Genomic DNA, 21,656 nt, shown 5'->3' with positions numbered 1-21,656 from the left:
TAGCATGGATAAACAATGATAAGTGTTAAGTATGCTGAACTGATTTGGTGGAATGTTGAAACAGCTACTTTGATGTACATTCTACATATTTATGTTGGACTAGATGTCAGACTGAGTACTATAATGTTTACTCAATCTGGTAATGAGTTAATGACTACATGGATATTTGTTAGTGACTAAGGGATTTGCATGTATTATACAGATTACCTGTGAGTAAAGACAGTAAATGTTGTGAGTTAAGCCTAGCACTCTAAGCCACACTCTAAATGTGATAATCACAGAACAGATGTAGACAGTCATTTATTTAGTAGGAGCAATTTCCCACAGTTAATGGATTGATTAATTAATTTATTAGCACACATCCCACCCGCTTGATTTATTTAAGAGTGAAAGCGGGTTACCTATGATATACATTCCCTGAAGAATTTGCCTATTGGTGATGAAATGCGTTGGCCCATAACCATATCTGATAACACAAAGTGTCACATCAACACAAGTTATGCTTCACGTAAAATGTTTCTTGAAGCACTACACAGGAACTGCTCTAATGCTGCCAAATGCATAACCAAAGAAGGGAAATTTATTTGCGCTTCTTTACCTAGATGTGTGATGCTGTGAATAGGAGCATGACAGGGCTCGTCCTAATCCCCAATAGATTATAGTTATGGGAAGTGAATGACTCCCAGGCGCAAATGTAAATGTATGCAGTGAGATAGAGCATATATAGCTGATTGAGCATAAAGTAGCTGAATTGCTAATATTTATTACTGCCACAAATATGATCAGACATTAAAATCAACCAATGCACTGGATGATAGTAGATACATAAATGAATGCAATATTGGGAGGCATAAATGAGAAATAGTCCAGTAATCCTATACAAACGGAGTGGGAAAAGAACAACAACAAATAAATGTGAACACAACCTGGCAATGGGTGGATACAGAGTGTTTAAACAAGTTCAATGGGTGATGTTGTGGATGGAAACGGGTTGAATCACACCTAAAAAATGCTGTTCTGCTGAGGATCAAACGGGTATCTTCTCTGTCCATCCAGAATGTATGGAACAATAAAGGATTGTAGAAGTAAATCCGTTCCGGTAAAATCCTTTTGTGTACATAATCAAGTCATACAGGGGCTGGTAAAACTAACCTGCTGCTGGAGAATATGCCCGGAGAGTCCAGATCCGGCGGTTAGTGGTCCAGGTGTGTGAACACAACTGCCCCGTAGCAGTAGCAGAAAACAGCAAGGAAAATATCAGCAATCCTAATGCCCATGACCAAAAAAAACATTTAAGCGAGGACACTTTTGTAGCTAGTCTTCTACTGGGCTGCTCTAACTGGGACTTACATTTTTAAAAACTGAGCACTATTTAAAAAAAAAAAAAGAAAGAAAATATTTATGGCTTAAAATAAATCTAAAGGGATAGGAGGCTGAATTTTGATACTATACTTTGAAACAGTGACTTCTTCTCCCTCAAGACTTTACTGCCTTTCCACACATGGACGTGCAGTTTTACTTTGTGAAGGCTACTCCTGAATGTGGAGCATGATGTGTGCTGGGTGGATATATTGCTCTGAGTCTCAGTTGTGCTTTGTTAATGATCCCCTCTGTTTATCTCTCATCTCTGTCTACCAGTAGAAGAATAAGTGGCATTCAAACCACTCATGTGTCTCACCCTTAGAGTACCAGTATATTTAAACTGGAATAACAGGAATAACAAAAATACTTTTATTCAGAAAGTGATGAACAGCAAATTTTTTAACATTTATTTTTTTTAATCAACAACAGATTTTCCCAACTTGTTGCTTAAAGTAAAATTCAGATAATTTAGAAAGCTTAAACTACATTTATTACTGATCGTTAGTGCAACATTACACCAATTCGGGAAGTTCCTCAAAGGCCCCAATAGTACAGCACTGCAATTTTCTCTGATTTTTTCAAAAAGATAGCTGTGTTTTTGTATCCCCTACTCTGTGAACTTCCTATTCACATGAATGGGAAATTCATGAAGGATGGGTTATTCAAAACATTGCTGCTCATTTTATGTCAAGGCTTGTCACTGACACCCTGCACTAGGGCAGTGGGAAAAATAGTTTTATTTTAGGTTTACCAGTTCTTGACATTTAATCCCTGAGTGCAGTACCTTTGTACAACCAAACTGCGATTGCCGTTTAAATTGGCAGTATTATCAAAATTGTGTAAATAAAATATTGCACACAGTCTTTCATGTTTAGTTTTTTATTGTTGCAATAAATGTTCCCACATAGTGAAGTTACAGTTGTTACTCATTAATGTATTGAGATCCAGAGTAAACAGGGCAAATAATCAGGTGAGACTGACTGCAGTGATATATTTGACTTGCAATTCTAGATGAATTAACAATAAAGATAAGACACTAAAAATTTTGTGTTTGACCAGGCACCTCTCCATCAATACAAATGGTTATAGTTTATTTTTGTTAATTAATACATCTGTCTCTTCAGTGTGACAGAAAAGCAGCATTTCCCATTGTATATAATGTTTTACTATGGAAGCGATTCAGAACTTCTGCTTATTTCGCTGGAACACTGCAATATTCAGTTATTCACTTATGTCATCATCTGACTGCAAACTGTAAGAATCTCAGGCTACAGCAAAAAGGTGCTTCTTGTTAATGCCAAAACATACTTAAAATGTCTTGAGATTCATTATGGTTAAATGATTGGTACTCTAGTTGTTAAAGTAACACTGGCTTGAGGATGTTATCATTAACAAAATTCATTCTAACCGGTCAATTTAATATAGCAGGTGTCATTAATTGGGTAGTTGGGTAAGTAGTTGTATCACACAAAACCAGTGGAAATTAGAACTATTAGCTGGAAAAAAGTGGTGATACCTGTTGGCTAACACAATAGAATTTAGTTACTCAAATTCAGGTCTGCTCGGGTTTTTTCGTCAGTTATGGACTGACGAAAAAATTTGTAATTTGTGATATCGTATAACACCAATCCCAATTTCATTTTTGCCGTTTTAGTGACATTTGAGTAATAAATGTCTGTGTATATAACCATCACCAGTCAATTTGTGGCTATGTCCTCAGATTATGTATGTTATATCCTTTTCTTACTTTGTCCTGTTCTACTGTTGCTTTTTGTCTTGGAAGATCACAAGTTATTGCTTCGTCTTACTGAGTCCCTCCACATCGTAATTCTTTAGTACAAGGTATTCTAAAAATTCGGGGGCCCAGTCTCTCAGGAGCATAGGTATCTTGGTGGCTTGGTACTGATAGTATACCTCCCTTTTTCGCAAGACTCCTCCTTTAATTATTTCAAAGGCACATTCTTCCTTTGGAGCCGCAGGCTGCTGGACCACATTTGACACCATACTTAAAGCAGTGTCTGCAATGTTGAAGTGAAAAATGTTTTAGTTATCAATAACAGTCTGCGCATTTTAACAACTTTTTGAATAAGAAAAATAGGTTCTCCAAAACATTAAAAAATACAAGCAGAATCTGGTCCTCCCTCAATTTTGCATATAATGGCAGTAGCAAGGCATATGAAGGAGGCCTTTAAAAAAGTGCAAATATCTTAAAGGATAAGTCCGATTTTAGGTCACTGCTGCTCAGAGTTGTGGTGACTCCCATCTGATTCCCACGGGCTCATCGCCACTCACATCTCACTTTATTGGTATAGAACACTGGAACTTGGGTGGATCTAGAGAGATCTGCCCAGTTTTGAAAGTAGAACACTGGTTGCACTAATTTTGGAATGTTGGGGACTGGTATTTTAGTCATACTTGCCTACTTTCGGCAAGTGTAGTCCTGGAGAAGGCCGTGACTAGAGGGCGGGAGTGGGCGGGGCTCGGCCAAACGCATCATTTTGGCCCCGTTCCCCACAACAAAAAGACGCGATTCACTGCGCATCGTGTCATTTTGGCCAGGCAGTTGCGGGATGCGGGAGACTTGCCTGCTCTCCTGGGAGTCCATGAGACCAACCCGAATTTCGGGAGAGTTGGCAAGTATGATTTTAGTAAATAAATGGGAACTATGCAGTGATAACTGTATAACTATATACTACTGTTTTGAAATGGCAGGCATAAAATAATGTTAGCATAGGCACCACTAGACCTGGCTGTTAATGAAAATCAAAGTGCCAGGAAATGTATCATTCAGTTCCTGGCACCCTGATTGTAGCACAGGAAGTCCTGTGAAATCACACCAGTAACGTCAAAAGATTTTGCCCAGCACACTGTAATTCAGGGGAATCCTAAATCAGGTCTCTTCAGCCTACTACGACTATTGAATTCATGAAAACAGGATCTAATTGAAACTATTTTGAAAACTTTACAAAAGCAGAACCTTTAAAAAAAATAGTGAATGCCTATTTTCCCATATGGACAAAAAAAATAGACACTTATTTCAATATGCTATCAAAAGCCCCGTGCCGAGAACAAATATATAAATTTGACTTTGGTAAAGAAATGCAGAAGAAGAAGAAATAAAGTACAGTTCTTAAGGCTGGCTCACAGGTAATGCATTATACGCACACATTGAGGAGCGTTCATGAAAACTTATATACAGGAAACTGCAAAAAATGTATAGCAATGAATAGCCACAGATCAGATTCTGTCATTTATCTAGTGCAGATTAGAAAATGAAAGCAAACAGGTCATTGGTTGACAGAAGCAGCAAAGTTTTATACAATTAATTGTGCATTATTTTTTCAGAAATGGTTCCCAAAGAATTTACAAAATTGTGTGAGAGTAGGGAATACTCCATATCGGATGTCTTGGCGGAGCACGGTAGATTATGCCTACACTTTGGCCATACATGGGTCACGAAATCTCATTTCATCATATATGTTGATGAGGTGTTGATCATGTTATTTCCTTTTGATCACAATATATATTTACATTATGTAATATCTTTGGTTGAGTTTATTACATATTAAAGCAAATAAAAAAATCTTGGATAAAGTCAAATAATCATAGTCAGAGGTATGGCTTAATGTTTTAACTTTTATGATGTTATGTTTATAGTGACTAATGGGTTTTCATTCTACTAAAGTGTTTGGGATGATTATGTACTATATCTAATGACTAATTGTTATTTTCTGTTGAATTCATGTATGACAATGTATATTGTATGTAATCTTGTAATGTAATCTCAACATGTGCTTTGCTAGATGACATGAGTTTGAATTTATGCAAGTGTCATTAATATGTTGAAATAGCCAGACCAGAGAGAGATAGGATCTTGGAAGAGTTTGAAGCCCCAAAGTTGTAAACCATCTAGCTAGCCAAGCAGAACGAGCAAAGGTAGGAAGTCAGGTCTTGTGAAAATTCTGATCTCAGGACATCCCTAGCTCCCTTCATTCCTAACTCCCTTTGAAAAGCCCTGTGACATTTTGGAGATCAATCTGTCCTTTGACAGCTAAACTCCAAAGGTGGGGGATGAGGGCTATGTGGAAAAAGGTGTTTGAAATCTTCTGCTTTAGACATCAGATTGTACATTTTTATGAGGGATCTATCAAGACTGAAATGTCCCATGTTCCTCAATTGTGTTCCCTCATACATCAGTTCTTAACTAGTAAGTAGTAACTCTGATTTTATTTCCTATTTTATTTTCTGAAACTCATTTGTGTAACATATTGTATGTCTTGTTAGTAATTTTTGTAAATAAGCCTTGGAAACAATTTTCAGATTAAATAAATTATTGATTCTTTGTGAACTTATGAAGCCCAGGGAGGCTCATGCTACATGTGTATGTGATTTAAGTGTGAAACATTAATAAGTGGTTCTGGTGAATGTAAGGACACCATAAATCCTTTGTGGTGGCAGAAAAGGGGTATTCATTGCTAAGTGACTAAGGTGACGCCAGTCACGGCCAGCTGTTCAGATTCAGATTGCTGTACCTGGGGCAGGCTGGGTGTTTGTGAAAGTGTTGCATTGCATATCTTACCTGTATCAATATAGCTGAGAACGCACAACGTAATAGATACATTAACTTTCTGTTGGTAGAACTCCATTCGCAGAGAGCTGAAGAAGCCGTCCAGGGCAAACTTGGTGGTGGAATATGGTACGGTCAAAGGTAAACCGATTTTACCTGGATGCAGAAATAAAATCAGTTATTGATTGCAAAACCTCTCTCTTCATTTGATGTTTTTAGTAGATCTGTATATTGGTTAATTAAAAGTGAATGTGCTTATTTGCAATGTTAAAGCAAAAAAAATAAAAATGAAAAATACAAAGCATTTGGTGAACTTATTTCCTGAATCACTTCACAAAATCTAAGTGACATTTTCAGTTTAAAAATTACAGGCAACTATTTAAAAAAAAGCAAACTATTTAAAAAAAATCTGTGAGCTGATGCAAGGTACTCATTGACCCCTTCAATGTTAAGGATGAGTTGAACTCACCCACCACATATACCTCTAAAGTGCTAAGAACAAGTGGGCCTCCAAAAAAACTCTTAAAATAGGTCACTGTTTCTAAACTGCAGTGTGTGCTGCCGGTGGGGGCTAAGGGGAAAGATGGCGCAATGATATCATAGACCATGTAGGTGCCCAACTACTACACTACAGCAAAATTTGAAGAGCCAGGTACAGGGGGAGGGCACTAATATGCCCAATCTCCACCATTCTGGCACCTACAGGCTCAGAGACACCCACGTTTGAAAAAGGGGAGTCCCATAGTCAAACGATGTGGGCCCTGAAAAGTTATTCTCTGGTGACCATTTGTGATTACCAGACAATAACACACTACACTACAGAAAACATTTAAAAGTCCAGGGAGACGGGAGGATCGCCCCCATTCTTGCTTCAATAAACTTCAGGATTCCCCTCGTTTAAATGATGTGCTGCCCTTTATCAGTTATTGTATGATGATCATATTTGATCACCAGACAAGGACACGCTACGCTACAGAAAACATTAAGCAGCCAAGGGAGGGGTTTTTAAATTCCCAAGTCTACCCTATTCTGGTTCCAAGAAACATCTCATGTGGACATCTCATATGAAAGAGCATATAGTCCCCTCTTCCAAGTGATCACCAAACAATAACACCCTACACAGAAAGAATTAGGAGGTCCAAAGATGAGGGGGGGGGTTAATGCCCGGATGCCCCCCATCCTGTCTTCAATAAACTCAAGGGTGCCCTCATTTGATGCACTAGTCTGGTTTTCATATAGGCATGCCTTCCTACATTTTATGCATTTCATTCAAGACAGTGCCAACTAGCAAAAAAAAAAGGCGCATTATCATATTCAATTGCAGATTTTATTATGAAACCCTATGTGTAGAATCCTGCTTTTTGCTGTTTTGTAAATATGGACCGAGTCCAATGCAAGAACCACAACGTATTTCTAGGTGCTGTTTAGAAAAAAATACACACATTTTCATTTAGTTCACTTTAAAAAAAATCCACTTTTTTGGCAATTTTGGGTAGAATTTCCTTGCTATGTCAGAAAATATAAGCAAACTAATTGTATTTTCTGAAAGTTCAAAGTCTTCTGAAAAAAATAAGATATAATTTGTGTGGGTACTGCATAAAAATTATTGATATTGATTTTGTAATGTGATCAGCCCAAAAAGTGCTAAAATAGGCTCAGCACAGCAATGAGAAAAGCCTCAGCAGTGATGTGGTTAAACAGTAGCTCACAAATAATGCTTATTTATTGGGATCTATTTATACATGTATATAATAAAAAAAACACTAAATTAGGCCAATTCATGCAGCAGTTTAATAACCTACTGTCATTATAGTGTGATTGTACACTCTGCACAAATAATATCCAATATATATGAATTCTTCATATAGTTTGCACGTTGAACTCATCTGTGATGTCCACCTTGTATATATAACATATGTGTGTCTGAAAATAAGCATTGTGATGTATTATTATATCCATGTTTCAATTCGCAAGGTCTGCAAATCTTTGCTAATAATGTGCACTAACAATGTTAATCATTTTGTAGCTTGCAGTATGATTAATAGAAATAATTGTCCACAGCGAGAAAACAATTAACTTTGCTGTTCTAATTAAACATGTCTAATAAAGGGTGTTGTAGAATGTATTCACATGAGCATCAACATCACATCCACTTGGGGGCACTGTAGAGTAATGTAGAGCAAACACAATTTCATGTTGGTTAGTTAGATATTTAAATCTACATATTAATCATATCACCTGGCCAATGATCTCTCTTAGACTTATGAGTTCCCATCTGTTGCTTCTGTAGTACAAGAACATATTACTTGTACTTCTTAATATGTAAGTAGGGGGCTTGCTTAAGAAAAGGTGAAAATCTACTCCCTATTCCTAACCTGGTGATAATCTTCATCAGCTCAGGCTGCTGGTCTGATGAAGATTAATCACCAGTGGCCTGATTCATTAAGGATCTTAACTTAAGAAACTTCTTATTTCATTCTCCTGGACAAAACCATGTTACAATGCAAGGAGTGCAAATTAGTATTCTGTTTTGCACATAAGTTAAATACTGACTGTTTTTTCCTGTAGCACACAAATACTTGATAGCTTATTTGTACACTGAAATTTAAAGTTGATATTTGTGTGCTGCATGAAAAAACAGTCAGTATTTAACAGAATACTAATATGCACCCCTTGCATTGTAACATGGTTTTGTCCAGGAGACTGAAATAAGAAGTTTCTCAAGTTAAGATCCTTAATGAATCAGGCCCCAGGTTATGCAAGAAACAGCTGTTTCCAAGGGATAAGCCTTTTTACCATGGAAAGTGGTGGTACCTGTACTCAGAATGGCGATAGCAGCATCTCTGCACAACCAAAAATATTTTATTATTTAATGAGAGCATTTGTTTTTCATTTAAATATATTAAATATTTTTTCTTTGTTTACTATCTTTATTTCTTTTATATTTTTTATCGTAAGTGGAGCTGGATGTCCATGTCCGGGTCCAGTTCCAGCAGGCCGGTTCACGCATTGCGCAATGCTCCCACACTGGCTATGGTGAAGCGGTAAGTTGCCAGTATCACCAGGGAGTATCACTTCGTTGCCATGGCGAAAATGTATTGTTAAGCAGCGATAGAAAACCTTTCATATCACCGGGTTTTGATAAATAGGCCCACAGATTTCATCTCTCCAGGCGCCCTCCAGAGCCCGGCGCCCTAGGCAAGTGCCTAACCTTGCCTAATGGGAGTGCCGGGCCTGCCTGGGCTACTGAGTTAGATGTTAACCACAAAGCAGTTTTTCTTGACCGTTCCACATGCTTATGAAATGAATGTAATGTGTGTTGGCAGAACATATTCACAACAACAAACATGATTAAAACCATAATAACCTGCAAAGGAAGAGACCACCACAATGTTGCCACCGCTTGCTTTTAGCATCGGAAGAGCCTCCACCGTCATGGTTGCATAACTCAGAAAATTTATTTCCAGGAGTTGCCGTATGTGATCCACATCCCCATCAAAGAAATTAAAGTATGTGAAACCAATATGGTTCAGGATGAGCATGTCTAGGCCACCTATTAGCAAAGAAAAATGCACAACACACATGTAATATTTTCAAAAGTGCTTTACAAGTAAGGTACTACTTTAAGTTATGATGATAACCGTAAAGGGGATAATAAACTCAGCATGAGTGGATGGTAAATATATAAAAACAAATGTGTCTGATATTATACTTAGAGATATGTCCAATTCTTTTTGGTTTTTTTGGGAGGGGGAGGGGGGTCAGAGATGAACAAATCAGTTTTATTAGTTTTGCTTTATTTACAGTCCTCTGTTAATCAGGAAAAAAGCATCATTGCATATTACACTGCTGCATTGTTAGATATATCTACCTTCTACGTAACCTTCCTGAAGTTAAAAACAGGAGAAAATAAACTTTGTATGTAGAAGGGAAAAGTTGCCATAATACCACACATGAGAATCGTTTTTTGACACAATTGGTGAAATCAATGCCAGCCCAAATGGTGCGACAGCTGAGAGTCAATAAAATAAATCATTATGCCACCATGGGATTACTAAATTACTGAGTGCAAAGTAACTAAGGAAAGATTTTTAGTATCTTACCAAATAAACGTTCAGCTTCATGCACTATTTTCTTAGCAAAAGTCATATTGTCCATGCTTCCTGGAATGTAATAAACAGACGCTGCACCAAGCTTTTTACATTTTTCAACCACCTAAAAAAATGTAAATAAAAGTTGCAACAAATACTGTAAATGTGACCTATGTCTGAGTTTTGCTTGTTTTGGATGGGCTAGTTTTATTTTTTATGTCACTCCTGGATCCCAGTAATGTAACTATTTTTAAAGAGGAAAGAACATTCATCTGTAAATGAAATATCCTTTATGTAGCATTATATAAATAAACTGTCTTAATTCGCCTCTATTAAATAAAAGTATACTCTTTATACCCTACTTCAAACTTTACTTCAACCTCCTGTTACTTTTCAGTTTTATCTTTGACTAGTGGTGCAGTTTAATGCACTTTGGCCCAGTTGCAAAATCTGAGCCAGGGTTCCTCTGATATCTCCTCACCATTAACACATGATACACAAAATAAATTGCAAATTCCTCATCCATAGACCTGCATTCTGGGGTTCTCCAAAACCTGTACCCACTGGTGTTCTGTCTACCTCACCTGTCTCATGTCTGTCCCCCTTTAAGTCTATATCCCATGTCTCAAGAAAGGACCGATCAGACGCTGGTTCAAGAATTGTTCCCAATTACCATTTGACTTGATTAAATGTTTAATTAAATGCCAGCTAGTGAATGACTACTACTGCAAGTGATGTAATACTGCAGAGATACAAAGAAGACATGGATCAGCTCCTCTCTGCATCCATCAGAATATTGCTATAGTATAGTTTAAAAAATGTACTTTCTATCGCCGTAGCTCCATTATCAGCCCACCAATATTATGCCACCCACTTTCTTTGTTATTAATGCATTTTATGACCTGTTGGCTTAGCTGTTAGTAGATCAGTGGTCATTTCAGGGTAGTCTTGGTGGAGTGTAGAGGAAGGAAGCAAAATTGCAGGGTTGAGAAGAGAGTGAGTAGAGAGAAAGTGGTTCAGGGAAAGAGCCAGTGGAGATCGACAGGTTGAAGAGGTGAACTAGGTGCACTCAAGCATTGAGGGGGGGGGGGGGGGGTTGTGTCTTGATCATTTGGAGGGGAATGGATTTGAGTAGACAAGTTGAGGGGGAAGAAGAAAGAAGATACCTTGTTTTCAATAACAGGAGAAAGAACTGAAAGTGGGTGGTGGAGAAGGAGGATGTGGGATGATGGGTCTATCAAAATGAGATTTCTTGATGAATGATGATGATTATGCCTATGAAGTTGGTGGTGAAGTCATGAGCAGTGAGGGATTAAAGGGATTATAGTGGGATGGGCAGAGATGTGAGTTGACAGTGGCAAAGAGGGGATTGGACGTCTGGGTTGATAATAGGGATTCAAATAGACATAATTTTGGATCGTATGTTATGTTAAAAAGTATGCTACATATACATTAACAGATGCATCTGCCCATCAGCAATTTATTGAAGTTTAAACACAGTCAGCTCTGGTTGTTCAGGCATTGTACTTGTTCAGGTGTAACAAATATTGTAACCTGTTTGTACTGTTATTGTATTACTGTTGTACAGTTTTATGCTATGACTGCCATCAACAATGTAATAAAAAAAGCTTGATTTCATTTGAGCACACGTGGTTATTTATTTACTCTATTTTGCATTTACCTCACAAAGAAACCAAAAAATGCCTTTATGCCACAATATTCCCACTATGACATCTGCTTTTTACTTCTTAAAATTACAATATATAAAAGATCAGCTTTCATTTATTTTACCCATAATAGGGTTTTGATTGTTCAAATTCATTTGGAGATCTGTGTAAAGATGAAACAGCATAACCATGGTACCTTCTTCAGTTTGTCTTCGGTACGAGCAGTTATTAACACGTGAGCTCCCATCTTTGCCAGGTGATATGCCATCTGCTCACCGATGCCCGAGCTAGCTCCTGTGACAATCGCTTTCTTGCCCTTCAGCATGGCTAAAGAGAGACATACAACTGTAATTAGTGACTGTTCCACATACGTTTTAGTTATCCTTTCACAGAACCTATTCAATGAACAGGATTGGGATCTTGAGCAAATCTAAAAGTAGGTATTCATAAGGTAGAATTACCATTGCAAAGTTTGACAAACAAATGAGTGCTTCACAATTTTGTAACGCACTTTTTAAAAAAATAAAATAATGTGCAGTTAATTGGTTTTCCAACCATGCTAAAGAACATTGCCTTTGTAACTATGTGTCATATATTGCAGGCCACATCATACTGTTACATTGTTAACAATCATGTACATTTTTTTCTAGCGACAGATTTGTCTGCATCCAATTTTGATTTTATTAAATTCCCTTCATACTTCCCAACTTTTCAACATTCCCCCCGTGCAGAGGTGGGATGTGGGCATGGAGGGGGACGGAGGGGTGGGGGGGGGGGGGGGGGGTTGAATCCTGTAATTTTGGCCCTATGATGCAATGACTGAAAGAGTGAGGCTAAAATGACACCATTCACCGCAAATCGCATCATGGAGGCTCCCTTCCTGCCCACTTTACTAGGAAATGGGAGAATGGCCTGCTCTCCCAGAATTTGGGAGTCTCACAGAAATTCCGGGAGAGTGGACAGGTATGATTGGTTTTGTACACAAGAGGTCAAATATTTATACCAAAGTGCATAGATTTATGGAGGAAAATGGTGACAATTGCAGAGCATAAGTTGCACAGGCCAAGTTAAGGGCTTTGGAGAAGTGAGGGCGTTCCTTGATAAGTTTGAGTTGGCGTACAGGGGCAGGGCAGTGCAAAATGAGATTTCATTTTGTAGAGCAAAATTATTAAAATAAGATAAAGGGGTGCATTTTTACCATTCCTTGCTGTGTGGAGGAGGTCCTCCACAAAAGAACTTGAATTATGCACCAACTCTGATCTTTAGGGCTTGTCCTATACTTTAAATAGCATTCTGTGCATCCATATTGCACTTTGGGTACAGAAGTGCCTAGCTAGGCACATTCCAAGCAATGTAGAATAAAACTTCATACAAAATAGTGAGAATAGTCCTAAGAACAGGCACACTTTCAATTCGTGGAGGCTTCTCCACCAGGCAGTAGACTTGCACTTTTATGTGGTCATCCAAAGGTACCTGTGCAAAGCCATGGTGTTTTGCAGTGCACAACTAGTGTGCTTTGTAAATGAGGTCCAAAGTGCACAGAAGTAACACTAAACACAATTCTCAAAGTGATATCTTCTAACCATCTTGACTAGCTGCCATAGGTTAACATACTGATTGTGCTATATGAAGGACACATACTTCTGCACAATTCTCATAATACGGTCTGATGCTTTTCTGCAAATGCAACGTGCAGCTCTCTTGTGTGACCGAGCGTCACTTGTGAGGAACCGGAAAAATATATTTTTGCCCACCACTGCCATAACCTCCCTTTGAATATGGCTGGATCACTGTTTTCTTGTTGATTTAAAAGCTAGTAACAGTAACTCTGTACACCTAGAAGCAATTAAATCTGCATAAATTCCAATGTTGTATTGTTCTGGAAAGTAAAATGTTTTTTTTATTGAGGACTTATAAAAGCTACAAAACAGATGTGCAGAGTATATAGGCTTTCGAAGCATTTATGTAAATACTGTATTTTGTATTGGAGAGGTTGATAAGCCGATAAATCACTTTGTTACTATCTGAAAATGTGTCATGTTAATAGACTTGTTTGCAATGAGAGGCCAAAGGACAATATGTCCCTTACAGAATGGAAGGAAATAAAGGTTTTCATTCTAAAATAACTGACGCTGCTTGAAATGCCAACTTTCCAATAACAGGGTCAGAAAAACACAGTGCAGCCCCATTCATTTGCTTTAATTTATTTATTATTAATTATTTATTTATTATTAATTTATTATGTAAAAGAATTTAGTAGATTTTTTGCTAAATTTCATTTAGCGGACTCCACTAGGTTTCAAGACATGAATGCCTAAATACCAACGTGACAGCAAACTGCTCTTCTCCCTAGGAGGCTGAGGTTTGCCATATAATTAATTTGTACAAGTCCCCAACTTATAGCCTTAGGTAGCTAGTCAATAGTAAAGTACATTAGTTGAAAATATGCAAATTAACATGGATTGCAAATAAAGAAGCTTGAACCAGCTGCATATTGTTTCTCAAACTGGTTAGTTGAATCAGTGTGAAAATTTGCCAAAATTTCTAAAAAAATTATCTAAATTTGAGAACATTTGATAGGTTCAACCATTTTTGAGCTGGTTCAATCATAATGGAGCCGGTTTGAGCCAGTTTATATCTGCACAAGCAGGCTCACACATGATCGAGCTGACTCGATCATGTGCAAACTGGCTTGAACACATGATAAATTATAATATTTTTATATTGCAGACCTTCAATTTGAATGCTGAACTTTGAATACAGTAGCGTTTGCAGTTGAATGAACATTTTTTGTTTTTATAACTTACTTAGCTTAAATTGTGTTTAAAAATAAAAATATTTCAAACACTAATTTTAACTTGAATATGTAATGGGAACCTTGAACACCATTGTCATATGTAAGTCACAAATTTTGAACCACAAATTCAAATTGGGGTCAGTTGGTGACTGTACAATGAACATGTGTGTGTCCATCGAACCGATATATTATTATTGAATTTGAACTAGTTGGCAATTTTCAAGCATTTGGCAAACCTGAATCAGAGGCAGATGGAAAAAAGAACCAAGAACTCTTATTAAATAGTACATGTCATTTTTGTGCACAATTTACTGTAAAACTATGTTATCTGGAGGACCAAGACTTATCAATTGTCGGCTGATAATGTCATTGATTTACACATTTGTCCTTGCTCTATGATTTCTGTAGGTTGTACAACATAAACTTTGACATTGAACACAAGTGAACTTTTCATTTGCTAAAAATATGAGCATATAAAAAATAATGAAATCTTAAGCTAAGCATCATACAGTAAAACATACGACTGTGGCATTGCACATCAACAACTAGAGTTAGGACTGGAGAAATTACTCCAAAACATATGAATCGTGTCCAAATATTAGGAGTCAGAAATTGTAGATATGTAGCAAAAAAGGTGAATTAAATAAGGATATATATATCTATTTATATTATATGGAAAAATATATGTCTTTCAAATTTCCAAATAGAGAAGATTATACTTAGCATTAATCAACATAAAGGGGGAGATTCAATTGTTGGCGATGTGGCGCGTGGACAGAGAAGCGAGCAGAGATTTCTGTCAAATCTCCACCACGAGGTGTCTAGCAGACGTTCTGGAGACACCTCGTGGCTAATTGAATCTCCCCCATAATGTTGGTGATATATGTACCAGACATGTGCCCAAAATGTATAATCATACTATTCCAGTCTTGGGCCCACACATTACACAAGGTGATAAGCTATTACTCTTAATGTCTATTTAAAAAGAAGTGAAGAGCAAAAATGCTGGTGTAAATGCCAGCAAGAGACTCTTTCACCGTTTTGTGTTATTTATCAAAGGGTCAGAGAAATCTTAAATCGTTCAAAGGGGGTTCATCACCGGGACTCCCAGAGCAGCCCCGTCATAGTAAATTTCACCAATGCTTCTTTTATTGAGGGCTACCGCGCTGGGGTTATAAATTTCATTGCATTTAGGTGTAGATTTTACACTAATCCACAGCAACCAATCAGTGATTATATTTTAGCAATCAAGTGAATGCAAGTGTCTTACTGGTTGTCATGGCTTACTGAAAATTTTGCACCTAAATGCAATGTTAGAAAATGAGCCTTATTGTGTATAAATAAATTAATAACCTATACTGAAAATGCTGACAACTTGTTCAGTTTAAGGTGTTTACAAAAGGTCATAACCACTTGCAGATAGAAAAAAAAGCTCTAATCTCCAGCTGTGAAAAGGTTTTACCGTAAGATTTGTGAAATGGTAGAATGCAATCTCGCAAAAATTGGTTCTGGGAAATTCTAGAGGAGTGGATCCCAGGCTTTCTCAGTTCGAGGCACCATCAGGGTCTCCAAATTTCTTTCAAAGGACCCCTGAGCCAAAATAATTACCAAGTAGTCCCCCGCTTTGCTTACCCTTGCTGCGGTACCTGAGGGAGCCACAGTCACAATATAGAAACCACTGCACTAGAGGTTATTTACGAACTGGTGCACAGTGAAAAATCCTCAGCATAGGTCCTGCCATGCACCTCCATTTGCGCTGAATTTCCATAACAGTTTCTAGGTTCGCGGATCAAAATGGCTGCGTTTGCCTAGTTCTATCTTGATGTGCGGTGGACAAAAAAATCTAGGAACTCTGATGAAATTCCAAGGAGTCTTATAGTGTGCATCGGGGGCTCTTTATATAATATTAAAGAACGTTTTGGACATTTTCCTAGCAGATTGCAACACACACAGTTTCTAGCATCAATAACACATTATTGTATGTTGGGAATTGCCTGTTTGCCAGGTTGGGGTCTTTTATAGGTTTCCTTACCTTCCTCTGTAGTCTTAGGGGGCGCCTAATACACTGAATGAGTGACAGCGCATATGGAGGTTGGGGCTGCCCGATGGGGACCTAGGCACCCCCCAGCGCAAGCACTGGCCCTACTGCCTATTATCCCTCAATGTTCAGGTCACCTCCAAATTAGGGAGAGACCTCCTGGTATGAGAGAGCTGGTAATTCTCCCTCAGAGGCACTTACCTGTCTGCAAGGTGGGCCGAGATGTGATGTAATGATGCAAATCGCTCACATAACTGCACACCGAATGTGCAGGGGCTTGATAACAATTAGTGCCAGCATATACCTTGTCCCACCCACTTGGGAATGTTATCATCAAGCTGCACCCACATCTTTTCATACCTCTCCTCCACACTGGGGGTATGTAAATTATGCAAGTATGGTATGTTATTGGCAACCAATGTAAGACAAAACCAGGACATCCTTGTGACCATAAGTTTGCCCAGGCATACCATCCACTCAGTACTGTCGATTAGGCTAAAAATAAGGTAAAACCTTTACAGGAATCTATTCCAACTTGTCCTGTTAATTTGAGTGGACAATAGAGGGGACTGTTCTAGGGAAACCAAAACAAGAGCTCAGTGCAAAGTGTGTGTGACATATACCTGTCCATCCAGTATCCCAGTCACTGACTGCCAAATAATCTGCTTAGCAGAAATGTATGCAGACCCTTTCTTAACCTACTTTAGTTTATATTTCAAACCTTATAAAAAAAGACAATATGAGTAAAGTACATTCGCTATAATAGACCTTTCTTTGCTTTCAGATTGTAATGCATAGTAATGCCCAATTTGACCTATATTGTACCATCATGACAGTAAACAGTTGAAAAAGCTATGGGCACAAAATTAATGCAAGTCATTTATGCTGAATGTTACACATTTATTACATGTTTTCATATGTTTTATTTAAACCCACTAATGTATGTCTCTAAAGAAATTGTGCTCATGTCTCATGTAATGAGTTCTGCAAAAAAAAATTCCCTAGATGTCCCAGTAAAGGAAATGGAAGGCAACACTGCCTACAGAAGACAATAGCAGACATGGCTGTTATTTTCCAAAACTGCATACGCATACAATATATTTAACATGATTCCAATGCACTATAGTACATTATCTTGTCTGGTAGTATTTAATGTTAATCAACAACCAGCAGTTAATTCTTTTACAACAAAGCAGAATCATATGTCAAGGTGAGTGTAATCAGGTCAAAAGTTTTTATTTCCATGCTGTGTGAACATGTGTAGTCTGCACTGGAAACTGAACTAGGGCCAGAGGTATAAATGGTCTCTTTGGGACTGTACCAAACAGGTAAATGAACATGCTCTTAGAGAATAAAATTATATATGTAGTGAACTGCAGTCTGCAAATTAATTGCATTATGGCATTCAAAGAACATCACCAAAATTTTGTGTTACTTTATATTATTGTTGTTATTAATAATTTGAGGATTTTTATAATTAGTAATTCACAGACACCGTTTTCTCTTTTTATATTTAATAATTCTTACTGAAGTGGGATTTATACTAATTTTTTTACCTGCAGTGCTGTTTTTGCATTTCTGTTGGAAAATAATTCAACCTGACATGCAAAAAATAAGGTGAATATTTAGCATGTACACCATGGTAAAAATGATATATATTATTTAGTATTGTGAAAATGTAAATATATTTAATGCACATGGTGTGGCAAAATACTAAGTATATGAGACCAATGGTTTTGTATTATGCTTCCATTTAGCCACACATACTTATATATAACCAATACTATTGGAAACATCAGGGATAAGCCCATTTTTACTAACCCCCCTGCAAATCGCATCATCCCAGCCACTTTGCTAGGCAGTGAGCAGGCCGTGGGAACATGGCCTGCTCTTACGGGGGTTTGGGACAAGTATCTGAAATTGAGGAGTCTCCCAGGTATTCCAGGAGAGTAGGTAGGTATCTGGATATGGGGATGGACAGCTGCAGTGCAGAAGACACATTGTCACCATTTCAAACTTGTCAAATTAGGACCAAGTTTGGGTTAAGGTCACATGGGCCAGGTATAGCATGACATGATTCTCAGATTCACAGGGGTTTCAATTTCACAGACAGCTTTAAGCATATTTATAATCGGCAACGGAAAACCTGTCCTTCCCAGCCAATGGGTCACAATGCTAGGATGCTTCTGCTGTATTAAAAAATAGGATTAATTTGAGGGCCAAATATTGAAAATGTGGGACCTTTCATAGACAGTTACTGTGTTGAAGATATTTTATGTAATAGAGCAATTTTTTGTTAGGCGTACGAGCAAACAGTTACAGGAAGGACCGAAGTCACTGCCTGATGAGGTGTTTACTCATGCTTGCCTTAAAGCCAAAAATTACCATCCTTCATCCTTCTGCTGGGACCCATGATCTCTTGGATGACTTTTATGTAAATAAACCCCACTTCCCTTTTTTGACAGCTGGGGCAACCTGCACAACTTTCTTATACATGGCACTGCTGGAGCTTAGCACCAAAACAATCAAGAGTGAATGGTAAAGAAGGTCCTGTAGAGAACTCCTGCACAGGGGCCCTCTGCTGTATGTTTGCTACTGCATTTTACAGTGAGGGGTTTAAAACTCTTTGACAATTAGAACCGAAATCCTTAATAACAACATAGTAACAAACCCTATTATAAATATGCTCCATCCACCAGAATGCTTCAGTTTACAAGACTGGGACTAAAAAGTTAACCTTCACATTCCAACCTCACCTGTTCACATGTATGTGTGCTTAACAATATCATGGTTCTTAAATGCATGAGTATTTAGTATTTGGAATAAAGATTGACATATTAAAACTTAATAAATTTAATACCATAACTTCTGAGGCTAAAGGTTAGGGGCCCATTTATCAAACTCTGAAGAGGTTAAAAACTGCAATGTTCGGGGTATTACAGCATTAATTATTATTATTCCGTGCCAAGGGTAAGCTAGGCATAAGAATGTTTCTACTTATGCACCCACAGGCAAAAGCAGATTTCATTTTGTGGGATCAAATTATTTAAATGGGTGGAGAATGCACATTTAAGTAGGGCAGTGTTGGCTAACCTGTGACACTCCACGTGTTGTGAAACTACAAGTCCCAGGATAGCCTTCCAGCAATAAGCTGCTATATATTGGCAAAGTATGCTGGGACTTGTAGTTTCACAACACCTGGAGTGTCACAAGTTAGCCAACACTGAAGTAGGGTTTTGTGTTTTCCAAGAGAATGCATAGCATTTTTCTCCCCAGTAAAATGACTTTAATTGTACAGGTGCTCAAGGGTTGATACTCTACCTTGGAGGTTGTGACTCCCTCCTACTCCCTCCTACCTTGAGCACTGCACCCCCATCCACACTGCTTCTTAGCTTAGCAGGTGGCAGATGAGGGTGACACCTTCTGCTCCTCAGACTGGCAGTGTAGCGCTGGGCTGTAACTTCATAGCCCAGCACCATACTCTGCAGGAGAGAGGAAGGAGGGAGTGCACAGTGCACTCCCGCCACCTCCAGGTATGCAGTGTGACCTCAGCTTGCCTGTTGCCTACCGCTGATGTACGCTGTGGAATGATGGAGATAACTGGTGTGGCTATACCGAAAATCATGTTTCAATGTAACAGAAATCTTCTGGTCTCATTTTCAGCTGCAGGGACTAACCACTTCTTTCCTTAACTCTTCATACTACAATATGATAAGGAGTGGGGTTTTGTGCAACTCCTGCAGCAAAAACTGCAAAATAAAAATTACAGTCTTTACCAGTCACCAATGTGAGGTACATTCTTGTTATTTTGATGCAATACCTAATCTACCAGTTCAGTTACGGCACCGAAGTGTATTCTGTGCATTAAAGAAAACTGAAGAGAAACTAAAAAAAAATGTTGGTAATTTTCATTTAGGGACTCTTTGTAAACCTTCTGCTAAGTCTCTGGATAATGACAAAAGCAAAAAAATCAATAACATAAAAAAGAAGCAGGATAAATATGGTATAAAGAGAAAATACATACATGGTTCAAACTCTTCTTTTCCTGAGTAGAAGTAAACAGCCAGTAGAATCCCGATCAGTGCAACCAGTGCTTTGTTTAACAGAGCCATGGTAAGGAGAAGGATGCAAGCTGTACGCTAACAAACACCACACTCATACAGTACAATCACATGTGCTGCTGGGACTGAACAGCCTTGCTGTGGAGAATGAGCTTGTATAATGACACAAAATATGGGATTGGTTTGTATGTTTATCAGGAAAGTCCAAAGGCTGTCTTGTTATCTTTAAGGGGCCACACACACATATATTACATTCATGACAACCAGATTATCGCAGTGGGATAGTCTGATTCTGGTTTATCAGCTGCAATAACTTGAGCTAAGTTATTTTATGATAAAATGCCTTTAAGTTGAGTTAATTAATTTCAACCAGTGTTCATTTCAGGGCATCATCAAATGTTATAATATGAGTTATGATGCTGTCATTTGACTCAATAATTTATCATTGGCAACATCACCCCAAATTTTCCACTTCAAATGAAATGTAATGTTGACATAAACCAAGTAAATAGTAAAAGTGACAATGTGAAAAGGCCTGTTCTGCTACTTAATACGATTCACAGCACATTTTGCTAGTTGAGAGTACTGTGGGGACGTAGTGCAGTACACAGTGGAGCACAATTATAGAGCTACAGTTGAGACAGGAGAGCAAAAATTGCATGAGAAACCAGTGCAGGAAGAGTCAGCTGCAACAAAGAGAAGGAGAGAAGTAGAGAGAGAAACATCTTAGGAGCAGTGTCAGACTGGGGCATGAAGGGCCCACCGGGGGACTGCAACGATAGGGGCCCACTAGAGGGGGTGTGGCCAGCCATCATAAAGGCGAGACCAGACACTAAAGGGAGAGTGGTCAGCCCACGAAGGACAGCTAGCACCATAGTGTAGTATATAAAGAATGTAGTGTGCTCATCCTTCTCTTTTAAAATAACAGGCTGACTGCGCACTTAGTTACTAACCTGCTCATGCTCCTCTGGGCGGTTGGATATCCGGAACTCCTACTCTCATCTGCCCTGCTCAAAGTGAGAAACACACTACCGCGCAGGTTCAGAGAGAGCCCAGACGCGACTCTCTGCACC

At 38.2% G+C, this 21,656-nt stretch overlaps 1 protein-coding gene across 1 annotated transcript; it reads right to left on the bottom strand.

Annotated features, from left to right (window-relative positions):
- Positions 1-2,230: 2,230 nt before the first annotated feature.
- Positions 2,231-20,733, bottom strand: HSD11B1 (hydroxysteroid 11-beta dehydrogenase 1). Its single transcript, XM_075196222.1, has 6 exons — positions 20,547-20,733; positions 11,884-12,014; positions 10,033-10,144; positions 9,297-9,482; positions 5,942-6,085; positions 2,231-3,380 (listed from the first exon to the last, which is right to left on the bottom strand). The coding sequence occupies exons 1-6, from the start codon at positions 20,632-20,634 to the stop codon at positions 3,154-3,156; spliced, it is 888 nt and encodes a 295-aa protein (XP_075052323.1). The 5' UTR covers positions 20,635-20,733; the 3' UTR covers positions 2,231-3,153.
- Positions 20,734-21,656: the final 923 nt, after the last annotated feature.

The sequence above is a fragment of the Mixophyes fleayi genome, chromosome 2, assembly GCF_038048845.1.
Source record: "Mixophyes fleayi isolate aMixFle1 chromosome 2, aMixFle1.hap1, whole genome shotgun sequence".
NCBI lineage: Eukaryota > Metazoa > Chordata > Amphibia > Anura > Limnodynastidae > Mixophyes > Mixophyes fleayi.
Note: the sequence above shows the minus strand (reverse complement) of the source record. Positions and strands in the feature narration are given on the sequence as shown.